At 35.0% G+C, this 14,658-nt stretch overlaps 1 protein-coding gene across 5 annotated transcripts in view; it reads left to right on the top strand.

The window, feature by feature from the left end:
* Positions 1-14,658, top strand: part of CEP170 (centrosomal protein 170) — a 129,640-nt gene that overhangs the window by 69,690 nt on the left and 45,292 nt on the right. For all 5 annotated transcript variants that reach the window (XM_032389365.1, XM_032389368.1, XM_032389369.1 and 2 more), the window contains exons 7-10: positions 413-547; positions 6,686-7,162; positions 11,482-11,645; positions 11,832-12,125. In XM_032389365.1, coding sequence (XP_032245256.1) covers positions 413-547; positions 6,686-7,162; positions 11,482-11,645; positions 11,832-12,125 — 1,070 coding nt within the window. The remainder of the gene's footprint in view (positions 1-412; positions 548-6,685; positions 7,163-11,481; positions 11,646-11,831; positions 12,126-14,658) is intronic.

Below are 14,658 nucleotides of genomic sequence, written 5' to 3' on the forward strand. Positions count from 1 at the left end.
TGTTAACAGCTAGTTTAAATTTGGTTACTCTGCAGTGCCCTTAGGCTTTAAAAATATTTTTAATGGTCACTTATACCAAAATTTACTTTAGTTTTGTCTTTTTTATTTAGACTTACTTGAGCCATTTCTGTATACCAAAAAACTGATTACACCTTAACAAAAAGCTATTAGGCTAACGCAGTTTGCATTACTTAGGTATTAGCCAGAGCAAAATTTCATTTATTTAGTCATGTCCAACATTGAGTAAGGTCTTACACAAATAACAAGTTTTTCAACTTAGAGTATTTTTCAACTACCTAGACTGTATTTTTTTTCATTTAATAAATTAATCAGGCAATTCTAGCATTCTGCAAAAGTAGTATTTTTTCTGTTTCATCTGCTTTAGACATATTTTTTTTTTGCCTCTTTCCAGATATTTCTGCCATGCCCCGTGGCACTCCCTTATATGGGCAGCCATCATGGTGGGGGGATGGTGAAGTGGAGGAGAAAAGGGCTTTCAAGTCAAATGGCAAACCTGAAGAAAAAAGTCATGAAACTGGGACAGCAGGTAAGGAAAAGCTCAGACTATGACATTCAATGGATATTTTGGGAAGAATGTATAATCTAAGCAAAAATGTGGCAGCCCTGAAAAGAGATATATATCTATTACTTTTTAATAAAAAAATGTTGTGAATGTCTTAATGATCTTGTCATTGTAAGTTTATTATGCATGATTCTCACATAAAGTATTCATTCCAAAATCATTTTTATTTAAAATATTGTTCCAACTAAGGAGATTAAATCTTGAAAAATAGATTAATAATATAATCAGGCATTTAAAGTATTTTAAAATAATTATTAAAATGTTTCAGTTAGACTAAAATAGTAGGCACAAACTAATTTTGTGTATTTCATTAGATTCACAGGCATATAATCATATTTTTAAATGAACAGTTTATGTTATGTTCAGAAATGTGATATATGAAATTGAAACTTCTTTAAAACCTCAGTGTGCTTTATTTGTTGGGATGTGGTAGCAATAAGATTAGCCAGGTTAAGACGCCAGAATGAAAAAATAGTTCTGGGCCACATTCATAGTCAAGGAAACATACTCTTTTGTTGCTAGAGGGATTTCATAATGAGCTAAGTGTTCCATAAGCCAGAAAACCAAGATTTCCAGGAAACAGAGGTATCAGTTGTCACATAAGGACTTGGCAAAGACATTAACACCAAAGGGTCAAATGGCCAGTTTCCACGTTAATGGCAGAGAAGGATCCAGAGCTGGAGGGATTAGATACAGGTACCAGGAAACCCAGCAGTATGGAAAACCAAGTCTGACTCTGAGTCAAAGATAGATTCCATCGGGGCACCTGGGTGGCTCAGTCGTTAAGCATCTGCCTTCGGCTCAGGTCATGATCCCAGGGTCCTGGGATCAAGCCCCGCGTCGGGCTCCCTGCTCAACAGGAAACCTGCTTCTCCTTCTCCCACTCCCCTTGCTTGTGTTCCCTCTCTTGTTGTCTCTGTCAAATAAATAAATAAAAATCTTAAAAAAAAAAAAGATTCCATCAGCACCCTTCTCAGTTGCCTACCTTTGACCCTAGTTGTACAAGATAAATAAGACATTTTTCTTAGCTGGAGAGTAAGAGCACTGTTCTTTAAATATGCTGATTTTGCCAGGATACAAGTCTAATAAGAAGAAATCTGGCTGTATGGACTCGATTTTACAAGTGCCTCAAACTGAAGTTGTCAACTTTGCAAGTAAATTCCCATCACTGCTTCCTTGTTTCTGTCCACCAGCATGGTTTTCTTCATGTCCAAGCTTAGAAATACCTGAGTATTGATACTTAGTATCATTTAGCATAAGGTCAGATGCAAATAACACAAATGGGACTTGAGATAAGCGGGACGGGAATTTACTGGCTTAAATAAGTGTAGCTCTTCAGGGCTGGTCCCTGCCTCTCTGCAGTGTCATCGGGGAGCCCGTTTCTCCCCCTTTCTCAGCTCTCTGTCCACAGTGGCTGCATACGAGGGCATCTGTCCTCATCATCATCTCTGTGATGAAACTGAATTCTTAAATGATTATCAGCTTGTGTGGCCTGTCTTATTCAGTGTCATTTTTGCCACATGTCAAAAGCTGTCTCATAATCTTGGGATTATTTTTGAGTAAGAAGGAATTAAGTGATTTATGTCTTGTGTTAAGTGGCTTAAATGAACCCAGCCAGATTCAGCCAATTAAGGGCCTTGTGAGGGTCTCATCGGCTTTCTATTATTAGTGTGCGGACGTTCTTGTTTCACATTTATTATGTGTAGTTTCTTAAAATATGGGATGAAGGGAACAATTTACTGACCTGAAATAACTTACAATACTAACAGAGATTGTAGAATCAGTTTGAAGATGTATACTGAATCTTATTTAATTTGATCATTTCAAAATTGTTTTTATTAAATGTTTTAAATTATGACATATAAGTAATCAGTTTATGCTCTAAGCATGCTGTTTTGTAAACACAAAAAGTGATTTGCTTCTTGGTTACCAATTTTTAGAATGTAAAATCTTAATAATTATTGTGAGAGGTCAGCATTTCAGAAAGGGTAATAGAGTATGTGCTATCTACTGATTTATGTCCCTATCAGTGGGTCCACATGTATCCAGAATCTCCTACAGACTTAAGCACATAGCCTAAAAAACCCTAGAAGCAAATATGTATGCCAGAGCAACCAAATTCTCCTGAAAATGTATGAATATTTTTAGTCCTATTAAGAAGGAAAATTTGTCCTCATTTGAGCTATGGGTGTGCTCTTCGACCTGCTGACGGGGTGCGAACATTTACTTAGGTTACATTTAAAGGTCTTTTAAGTGTTGCAACTGTGAGGAATAGATTTCTAGCTCTTTTACATTGATTTCAATCTAATCACACTAAATTTGGAAACTTTCCAGTTGTGACTCCTTTTTAGCAAAAGATGTTTCCTAGTCTTTGTTGTTTGAGATACTTGAATATGCAAGGTTGGATATATGTTCTAAGCTGAACAAATGTGCTTTCATCATTATAACCTTTGTCGTCTTGATTTAATTGAATATTTCACTTAATTTAGTACAGAAGAATCAAGGGAACAGTTTTTTGGATTATGTGTATTACAAGTTTCCCAAAAGGTTACATAATCATAAAGTACCCTAAGAACTTGAGGATATTATCACCAGTTGCTGTTCTGATTTAGATAAACATAATCAATTCTAGCATAATCAGTTGTTAAATAGTTTTAAATAACTAGCAGTTGAGATTATAACAAAATATTATTATATACAAATTTTAGGATATTTAGTATATTAATTTAGTATAAACAGAGTTTGAAGATAAATGGATGTTAGGTTCACAAATTTCCAGAATCTGTTCTGTCAGTGTTCTCAGAGCTATTTTATTTTTCTGTATTAATTTAGAAGACCCCCCCTCCATGATTTTTCTAGTGAGCCTACACTTCCCAAGTAAAGTAGGCCCACACATGATCTGTTTTTATCATCTCCAGAGAAATGAATTCCTTCAGATGACTGAATTTTACTTTTACAACTGACAGTTTCTTTTAAAAGTTTAACCATTTCTAAATTTCTATTAAATGAATTACCCGTATCACTGCCTTCTTAAGTGGAGAAGGCTGACTATAATTTAAGTGTTTGGTTGATGTCTCTAAGTCGTCATGATGAATATCAGTTACTGAACTGTGTGACACTACAGTGAGGTCCTTGGGGGACATGGAAGGATGTAGGACTGCTGGCCCTACGTACCGAATGGTTCTGGACTGCTGTGGTTCTGAGCCACGTTCTGAGCTCTTGTGTTTTGTCTTACCTCTGCCATCTGTTTCTTACATCTCAGTGCAGTGTGTCTTACCTTAATCCTCACTTCAGATTTGCTGCATATATCTAAGCAAATCGTAAAAAGGCTCTCAATGAGTGACTTCCCGGTTAGTGAAGATCATGAATATGGGAATATAGGCACTGTTGACTCTGTCTTAGGTTTTTTAGAGTTAGATTTTTGGTTTAAGTTTTCATTTCCCTGATTCTTAGCTATGCTAGAGAATTGGGAAAAAGAGAGAGACATTTATTTGTGTGCCTTTTTTTGTCCCGGGCTTTCTTCTGGGTATCTCAGATTATCTCACTTAATACTTAATCTCACTTAATACTTAATCATCACAGTGATCTCATGGATAGATACCATTATTTCTGATGAAGAAAATGAGAATTAAAGATTGACGGAGACAGGATTTATCTGATAGCAGATCTCTTCGCTACTTTCCTGCCTAGTTAACAGTCATCAGGTCCTAATATGCTTCCTTTCCCCTCTATTGTGCTATCTGACATTGTTAGATAACTGATTTCTGGGAAAATTGTGTAAGTCTTGGGTTTCTAGTCCTTGGAGTAAAGGTGACTTTGAAGTAGGACTAATGGATGATAACCTTAAAAACAGTGATGTGCAGTTGTTGATCTGTTTTTATGTGTGATGATGTGAAAAAAATGTTGAAAGTATATCAGTATTAACTGTGAACTTTTCCTTCACAAGGAAGGAAAATTAGGAAAATATTCCTTTAAATTATGAATGACAAGTAGATGATAAATGCTATATCCTTGGAGCAGCTTTTTGTGGTTTTTGCTTTGTAGTTCAGCCACATCATTTTATTTGGGTATCCAAGTGGTGGTAAAAAGAACCTATACCATCCCTTGTCCCCAGCCAGCATTATCCTGTTACCAGAAGGATGAGCAAAGCCGAATAAATGACTCAGTGAATGTATGTATGTATCTGATGGGTATATACACAGATAGGCTAGGTTTATAAGGCAATTGTACTATAAGGAATTGATCAAGTACAGTACATTGTAATAGTAAATAAGTCAGCATATGAAAAATAAAAATAACATTTATTAATGAGTTTACTAATATATGGGGAGTGACTAATGCAATTTACTCTCATGGAAATTTTAAATGACAGGCCTTCAGAGGAAACAGTGCAAGTGGACATTTTATTATTAAGATGAATTAACTCTTACATAAAGAAATTTTTAAAACATGACTTTAGGTTCCTTAGTCTTATTGTATAATCTCTTCCAAAAAGCATGTAAAATTTTTGCTTTAGTGATGTAGAGTGTTTGCTGATACACATTTCACATTTTCATAAGAAAAACTGTATTTTGAAAAGAATAATTTTTACATTGAAAATTGTTTTTGTTACTCTGTTTACCTTCTGTATAGTGGGATTTTGGGGTTTTTTTTTGTTTTTTTTTTTTTTTGGAACTGGAGCTTGATGTTTTCTATACCCTGTTCCATACATTTGATTACAGCAATGTTGTCCCATTCTTATAACCTAAAAGCAAACAGTTTTATGTTCGGAGATTACTGCCAAGAAATCAGTTATAGCACCTGAAGAATCCCATCAAGATTTAATATTTGAAAAGATAGCTCAAGAGACCAAATACTACTTCACTTAATTAGGGAATGATTGGAAACAATCTAATCTCCCTGTACTGCCTTTCCTCCTAATAAATTACCTGAGTATGGTTTTCCTGTCAATCTGTTTAAAAATAGAATGCTTCTATGAGCTTTAAGGAAATATTTTTCATTTGAACTCTTTACCATCTTAATAATGGACATAGTTCTTTTGCTTCCTGAAAAACAGGGCAGTTTAATCTTATTTATTTATCTAGTAATTTTTTGCGTTTGCACTGTCTAATAACACATACTTACAAGAAGACATTTCAATAATCATTTTCATTTATATATTTTATTTGCCAATTTCACTTACATATACTGTGTACAAATGCATATATTTTTATACCTTTATCTTCGTTTCTGAGATAGCAGAACAATAGTGATAGTGTTCCAGAGTTGCTCACTTCTTCTGCCAACTCTGGTTGTTTTGATCTGAGATTTATAATTCAGCTTTCCTCCCAAGAATTTTTGACACTTGTACATATTCTGCTGTATAGACATACACATGAATTTTCTTCTGGAATTTTTGGCTGGCAACTGAAATTTCTATTTTTACCTTATTTCTTTCACACTGCTGCTCGGATTGCAATGCTGCAAGCAAACCACGTGTTTTATCTTTAGTCGTTCTTTTATTCTTTTTGTATCCATCTTCTTGCAGTGAGCGCACATCAGTAAATGTTATTTTTATAATTCTAAAAGTAATGTCTCTAAATGTCATGGTGAAGAATGGTAAGTGGAATCATTACTTCTAGAACATCACTTGCGTATTGACTTCATGTTTATTTCTTCATTTAAGCACCTGTTCTCCTTCAGAGCTCTACTTTGTGTTCATAGATATTTCATCCTCCTGACTTGATAAGGAAATTCACATTTTTTCTATGTCTCTAGATGTATATGTCTAATGTGCATCTCCATCTGCATTTGATTTCAGTTCTTTTACACCTTGATGATTTCTAGATCCAAGTTGGAAAAAACATGTAGCTAACCATGCAGGGTCCATCTCTTAAAACTGCTTTGTTATTTGTCATTGCTGCTGCTTATCCTGCATCTTCTGCTACTGAATGCTGTGCTTATAATCAGAATTATTTCTTCTCTGTGATATTTGCCAGGTTTTCATCCAGGCTGTGATCTGCCTTCTGATTCTCATGGCACAATACAAATGGCCATAATTATTCTCCTTTAAGTGCTAGAAGCTCCCAAATATTTTGAATTTTCTCTTATTTTTTTCATTAGGGTGCAGCATAGATGCCAAGCAAGTTGAGGAACAGTCTGCAGCTGCAAATGAAGAAGTACTTTTTCCTTTCTGTAGGGAACCAAGTTACTTTGAAATCCCTACAAAAGAATTTCAGCAGCCATCACAAATAACAGAGAGCACTATTCATGAAATCCCAACAAAAGACACACCAAGTTCCCATACAACAGGTGCAGGGCATGCTTCATTTACCATTGAATTTGATGACAGTACTCCAGGGAAGGTAACTATTAGAGACCATGTGACAAAATTTACTTCTGATCAGCGCCACAAGTCCAAGAAGTCTTCTCCTGGAACTCAAGACCTGCCGGGGATTCAGACAGGAATGATGGCACCAGAAAATAAAGTAGCTGACTGGCTAGCACAGAACAACCCTCCTCAAATGGTATGGGAAAGAACAGAAGAGGATTCCAAAAGTATTAAAAGTGATGTTCCAGTTTACTTGAAAAGGTTGAAAGGTAAAGTGAATTGATCATTTCAGAACTTCCTGTTTTGTGATAAAGAAAATTCAGTCTTCACAGTTAACCAAAGTACTCCTAGATAAATAATTGTATGGTAGGAAACTTCAGCTTTTTCAAAGCTCTGTATTTGATTTTGAAGCTCAAAAGCAAGCCATACTACCCATGTCCACCTTACTCATTAAAAATAGTCTGCCTTCATTTTCCTGCCAAAACCAGATTGGTTTTGTGAATTTATATTTATGCCTTTAAAAATCTTTCTTTTTCCACCAGTGGAATTCCCTAGAAGACAATTCTCATCGTTTTCTTGACTTAAGGAAAACCTATATTCAGTTCTGTTCTTCTCTACTGTGATGCTTCCAATAAAATGTCAGTGCCTAGATTTTGAAAGAAATTTTAAGCCATTTGATAATGGGCCAAAAGTTCTACATTAGTAATATAATGACATTGTTGATAGTGTGCTTCCAGCTTTTCTCAGCAGTTACTCATGAAACAAAAACTTTTGGTCTAGAGATACTGAGGATCAATTGAATTTAAAATGTTTTTGATATTAAAATTTACGAAACCACAATTGAATGTTTGTGAAATAGTCAATATTTGCTCTATTAGTATAACACTTGGCCAAAATTAGTCAAATATCTATACCTATGTACCAAGGTATCAACTGAATAATTTTTTCCATTGTTTTGCTAATTAAATATATTTTAATTACCCTATCTTAATTTTATTTAATAAGCTATCTTTAAGAGAAATGATTACATGCTAATCTGGCCATTCTGTTTCTATACAAGGCGTTAATGAGCTTTTTTAAAAAAAATGCTCATTGAGGTCATTGTATCCCTAACACTTCACCTGGGGACTTTATTATGTGGCAAGTACTCAGTAATTTGAATACATAATGAATGACTTCACTATCAATGATAAGACTAACCCTGGCCTAACCAGTACTTTATGCCCTGGGATTTTGTTTGGTCAAGTAATGAAGAAATACCTGTTCTGATTTGCTTCTAAGACATTGCAAGATAGTAAGGTCGTGTGATTACCTAATTCTTTGTTGGGACCTATTACTATATCTAATTATTACTATATCTAATTAATCATAAGCGGTTACCTGACATATATACTTTTCACATGTGATTGTTATCTTTTCTTCTACCAGATAATACTAAATACATAACTGAGAACTATGTATGTATGTATAGGTTAAAGCTCAGAAATAAAAGCTACCCATTTGGAAACTGACCATTTTTATGAATTTATAAATAGTACTGATATCTTAGTATAATAAAAAGGTAGCATAAACCTTGAAAATTTAGAAATGACATGGTCTTTCTTAAACTACTCTTAATAAATGTCAAAAATGAGCTAAAAGATTCTCTAAAAAGCTACCATTTTAAAGCACCTTTACCCCTTTATTATAGCTGTTTTTTTAGTCATCCATAAATATTTTCTGTATTAGCTATTATTTTTAAGCCATCAGTTTCAGACATTCTCTTCTTGAAAAAGGCCCATTGTAAGCCTGACTCCAAACAGAGGCATTAATGCCCATATTCACACTGTATCTACGTATGCATTAATGATTAGATATTTTTAAGCTTTACCAGAAACTATACAATCAAATTACTATGGTCCCTCAAAATTGATTTATAGGTAGATATATATCCTAGGATATTGCTGTTGCTCAGAACCCTTCTTTTGGATTTGCCTTCAGACCATTCTACAAACCATCTAAGAAAATGTCTTTATGAATATAATTCATTTTTTGTTCAGGATCCATTTCCTTTCTCCAGACATATTTATAAATGACATTTGACTTTTCCCCGAAGTGAGATATGCCATCATTAGATAAAGATTTTCCACAATGTAGGATGTTGAAAGTGTATACAGAGATTTTAAATAAAGGTATTTATGGCAAATAGTAATAATTTTACATTAATTAGACTTTCAGCAGTTATTTGAATCAGTCTCAAAAACTTGAACGTAAGTAAAATAAAAGCAAAAAACTTTGCTCCTACAAGAGTAAAGTGCACGCGCTTTGGGACAGTGAAGAAAATAATGTTCACAAAGCCCATACACTTTTACCCTTTAGGAGAGTTGCAGCTTCTTTGACCACAGCTTCTGACTTGGTACAGCTAACCTACCCTAGAAAATACCTAACAGACTTGAGCATGTTTAGGCATGGTTAATGATAGACAAGACAGAAACTTAGTGAGGAGAGTTTCCTAGTGATTTGTTTGTTGTTGAGTGCAAAGAGAAATTGCAGTTCTGATCAGATGTCTCGCCTGGTGTAAGAGAAATACAAGCAGGAATAATAATTTTCCAGAAAAGAAAATGGCTAACCCATAAAGAGGAGTTTTTAAACTATAACTTAAAAGATACTGAAAGGATCTGATACCACTTTAGTGCCAAATTTTACATGTTGATAGAAGAATTGAATTCTGTAAAGATGGTGTTTTCACGTTGTATATATGCGCAGTATGGGTTATTTGGTCTTACTATACAGGAAATATTAGAGTTTAGTTATTTCTGGCTCTTACAAACTGGATTCCTTTTCAGTTTATCCAGTGCAACAATGAAATAGGTTGTAAAATAGCATGTTTTTAATGAGTTTTGTATTTGAATTAGTGGTTTAGTTTGATTTTGCTTTCCATCCGCTATCCCTGGTTCCTAGCTTAATTACCTGAGGGTAGGGATTCCATTAAATGAACACCTGTTTTGTTTTGTTTTGTTTTTTCTTTTCAGATTGCATTTTGAATAGTTGCTAATTTGAAGAAAGATTTTCAGATCTGTTGTCATATCTGATGTTTATAACATTCATCAGTTTTACTCTGCTGAGAGTGCTTCCCAAAACCCCTTCATGTTGGTTTCATTCTCTCCCTTTGTTTCCCTAGCCTATTATTTCTTCAGAACATTACCTTTTTCATGTGTGCTCTCTCTTCTGAGTCTTCTCACACCTTTTATGTACCACATCTTGACAACCAATCCTCCTGTGGTAAATCATTGACCCCAATTGGTAACCTTGAAATTCATTAGAAACAAACCCATGAGTATTAAAACTCAAGTTTTTCCTTTGGACATATGCCCTTTGCCCCTCCTAGCCAACAGGTCTTCAGCTCTGATTATTGTCTTGTTACTATGTTATTCAGCAGGTAATCAGACTCAGATCTGTAGCCCAGGAAAAGCTTAATCTCAGTCCTGGGAGCCAGGGACTGACTGCACGTAGTTGACTAGACTCATTTACACTTCTGCAGAAGCCAGCATTGAAGCCCTCATTTGTGATTCAGTCTAAAACATGCGTAGAGTAATTCTTCACTTTTCAGTAAATGTATGCTGTAATAATATAATTATCATTTGATTATTTCTTCTAATGTATTTGTTTAAATACTGAGAATTCTAAATCATTGAAAAATAATTTCCATAAAGTTTCGTATCGAATCCCTAGTAGAACTAAGGGTAACAGAAAACCTCTGTTAGGAATCTGATGTTTCAAAATTCAGATGTATTCCAACTTGACTCTACATGCTTTATAGAGAAGACAGATTTTTAGCTGGTTATATTTAGCACTCTGCCATTTGCCCAGAAGGTGGTTACATTTATATAGGATTTCATAGACTATGCTTTTTTGTGATAGGCCTTTAGCATGCTTTATTTAACTTTTGAAGCCACCAGAGTTTAGAGCACAATTGTTAAGTTTGCAAAAATTCCCACAGCTAGAAAGACACTTGTAAAAAAGTGTATAGTTAATTGGTGGAACCTACAGATTTGTATCTTCCTATTAACATTTTGCATACTTTTTATTGAAAGTATGCTATACTTTTAGAAGTATTGAACATTGTTGAAAGTTAAAATTCATCACATTTTTATGGCATTTGTATTCTCCTTTACTGTGTTGTGATAAGTGTCTCTGGGATCACCCTTTTTTCTCTTTCCCTCATGCTGAAGCAAATTTTTGATTGCTTAAAGTATAAGGTTTGGAGGCAGGATTAATGTTTATTACTGTTATAAGTACACACTATCACAGATGATACAACATTGCTTATCTGTTAAGGCATTGATGAATCATTATAAAGTTAAAATTTGGAGAAAGAAAAGCAATCCCATTCAATTGTTTATAAAGGCCCTCATTGTTGGTTGATAAAATTTGAATGTGAGCATTGCAATTGAGGGAAGTTTGCAGAGCCTGTTACTGAAAAGAACATATGACTTAGCTTGAAAAGGGGGAGGGGGGCAAAAAACAAATAGCACTTTTGTATATGCGTCTAATTTTCTACATGGGATTTTTTTCCTTCTCTATTATATGGTTTCTTTTTTGTGTCCAGGAAATAAACATGACGATGGTACACAAAGCGATTCAGAAAATGCTGGGGCTCACAGACGCTGCAGCAAACGTGCGGCTCTTGAGGAACACTTAAGGCGCCACCATTCCGAACAGAAAAAGCTCCAGAAGGCCCAGGCTACTGAAAAGCTTCAAGACCAAGCCGTTGTAAGTCAAACTGCTTTTATGATTGCATTCTTTGATGAAGACAATCCCAGAAAAAGAAGGTCAGATTCTTTTACTCAGAGTGCGGGAATCTTGTGTCAGGAAACTACTTATTCAACACCACATACAAAACTTGAAAAAACAAAATCTCCAACAGCAGATGCCAAAGTGGTTTCTTTGTCTTTACAGACTAGCTCTGCGCATCACAGAGGGGGGCATGGTGTTCCACGTGGGAAATTGTTAAAACAGAAATCCGAGGAGCCATCGGTGTCCATTCCCTTCCTACAGACTGCATTGTTAAGAAGTTCAGGGAGTCTTGGGCACAGACCAAGCCAGGAGATGGATAAAATGTTAAAAAATCAACCTACTTCTGCCACTTCTGAAAAGGATAATGATGATGACCAAAGTGACAAGGGTACTTATACCATTGAGTTAGAGAATCCCAACAGTGAGGAAGTGGAAGCAAGAAAAATGATTGACAAGGTAAATAACTGAAATTTGGGAATGGTGGAAGTTTTCTTTTAGTGTATTTGACTGTTGGAAATTATTGGAGAGTCAGCATGAAGTGTTCTCATGCAGTTAGTGGTACTGGAACGTTAGGATTTTGTGAGGGGACTGCAAGATAATTAACACCAAAGTGCCTTCCGATTTTATTCTGTTTATATTCTGAACTTTTGCCTGAGTTTCTTATGTATGTAAAGTCCGATAACATTTAAGCTCTTTGGACCTTTTAAAGTTGTATAAGTTTAAGATAGGATTTTAAAACCATGTACTTTTGTGACTGTTCTCACTCTGCATTTATAAAAAACTATAAAACAAAGCCAGGCTGCCATGCCTCTGACATAAACATAAATGTCAGCTGATAATAGTTAACCACGGGTTTCCTGCTTACTAATTTCATGTCACAAACAGATGAAAGTGTATATGTTTTAGTCAATTTTATTCTTTGTCCTTATGTTCTTTTCTTTCTGTTCACTGCTGCCTTTGGAGATAGAAAAGAAGTATATGAAAACAGGATCAGTTTCATTATGATACTCGAATTCAGCCACTTTAAGTGTATGCCCAGCCATGATGATCATTTACATTTTAGATTTGTTCTCTGATGTTATTGGTTAATGCGTATAATGATTGTTGTATGGTTTTAAAAGCAGTTTTTATCAATTTTGCCCATAGTAATGGAAAGTTGACTTTAGAATCAGCTGTTTATTTTACCTCCTGGAAAACAGCAGCTTAAGTTTGGCTAAACAATAACCTCTTGTTTAAGTTCTTGTTACTCAGAGTGTGAACAGCATTAGCATCAACTTAGGAGCTTATTAGAAATACCAAAAAATCTCAGCCCTGATCTAAATACACTGAATCAGAATCTGCTTTAAAAGCGAGATCTCCAGGTGATTCGTATGCATCTTAACATTTGAGGTGCCCTAGTTTAGATGATAAGCTTACAGGCAGGGCTTTCAGGAGGTAAACAAAATAAACCTTTGGGATCTGGGAAAATTATTAGGACTTATGTTTACTTTTAATTTTTTAACTTTTATTTCCATTTTGGGGTATGTTCTACAGTGTATGCAGTCTATTATTATATTGGTATATGTATACAATTTCAAAACATGCATTTATTTGAGGAGCACATGCTCAAAATTCTTTACTGTTGGAGCATACAACTTCAAACTTCCAGAGACCCATTACCCTACGAAATAGATGCTGTGTGAGCAATGTTATGACAGTTGTTAATAAGAAAAATAAAGCAAGTAAGAAACAGATGAATAAAGTGAGTTTCCTGATTATATTAAAAGAAGTCTAAGGACACAGTGTTAGCACAGAAAATGACTCTTGGTTATTTTGAATTATTTTCATCATTGGGAATTGATAATATTTCCTTCAGGTTATTTTAAAGTTCCAAATTTTCCCTCTGGTTACTGAGAACAAGAATATTGCTATCGAAAATACTGTAAAATACAAAATAAAAGAATAGGTTTTGAAAAGGAGAATAGTAAGAAGTTTTAAAATTCAGATTAATATTAATTCTATTCTATTATGCCTTTGCTTGATTTATGGATATTGTATTCATAGTGATCGGTGTTTTGTCCATGAGGTTATTTTACACTGAGGGATTCTGTTATGGGATTGAAGAACATCAACACTTGCAGGCAGACAGATCTGGGATTAAGTATAAACTTTGCATGTACTACATGGGTGCCCTTGCCCTTGAGTAAACTAACATCTTTAAACCTCTCTTTCTTTTTTCTCTAAAATGGAAGAAAGTTCACAAGGTCTTATAAAAAATAAAATGCATTTCACAATGCCTGTTTTATAATAAGACTTCTAAAAATGTTAGCAGTGTTATGACACTTACTAGGAGTCTCCACATGTGGATCTCTGCACAAGGTACTGATAAATCCTGGAAAGTTCTTTCAGCCTGAGTCAGATCTGAAGCCCAAGGGGAAGTGACAGTGCAAGGGAGAGGCCCATCCAGAACAGCAGAAAGCCAAGAAAGAAGTCACTGGTACACACGAGACTCTTAGGAAACTGCTGGATAGAGAGGGGGACCACAAAACCTGGGGCCTGCCTGCTGTCTATAATTATCATAAGCAGCTTTTTTTCAATGGCAAATTATACAGTACCACCCTGGATAGAGAAAACTAAGATCTTAAAGCAGGATTCACTTAGGGGAGTAATGGCAGTGTGTGAATGAGTGGATAATTCAGAGTTATTCCTACTTTGTATAAACCAGAAAACAAAGCTGCCCATAACTATAGGGAAGAGTCACTGCATTATCTTGTGAATACAGAGAAAAAGAGCTGAGACTCTACTAGTTGTGGTTAAAGCCAGAAGCCAAATTCAGGCTAGAATCAGGCTCTGGGAAAAAAAAGCAGGGAAGCAGGAGTCCAATGTCTGAAGGAGATGAGGTAACTGTGGGCACAGAGAAAACAAAGACTAAGACTAGCCAGAATCAAGACATAAGAAGCACTCTGGGAGTGTAGGAGCAATACTAGTGTCCTTTCAAATTGCTTGGATG

This window comes from Phoca vitulina, unplaced genomic scaffold, assembly GCF_004348235.1.
Source record: "Phoca vitulina isolate PV1807 unplaced genomic scaffold, GSC_HSeal_1.0 scaffold54, whole genome shotgun sequence".
Classification (NCBI taxonomy): domain Eukaryota; kingdom Metazoa; phylum Chordata; class Mammalia; order Carnivora; family Phocidae; genus Phoca; species Phoca vitulina.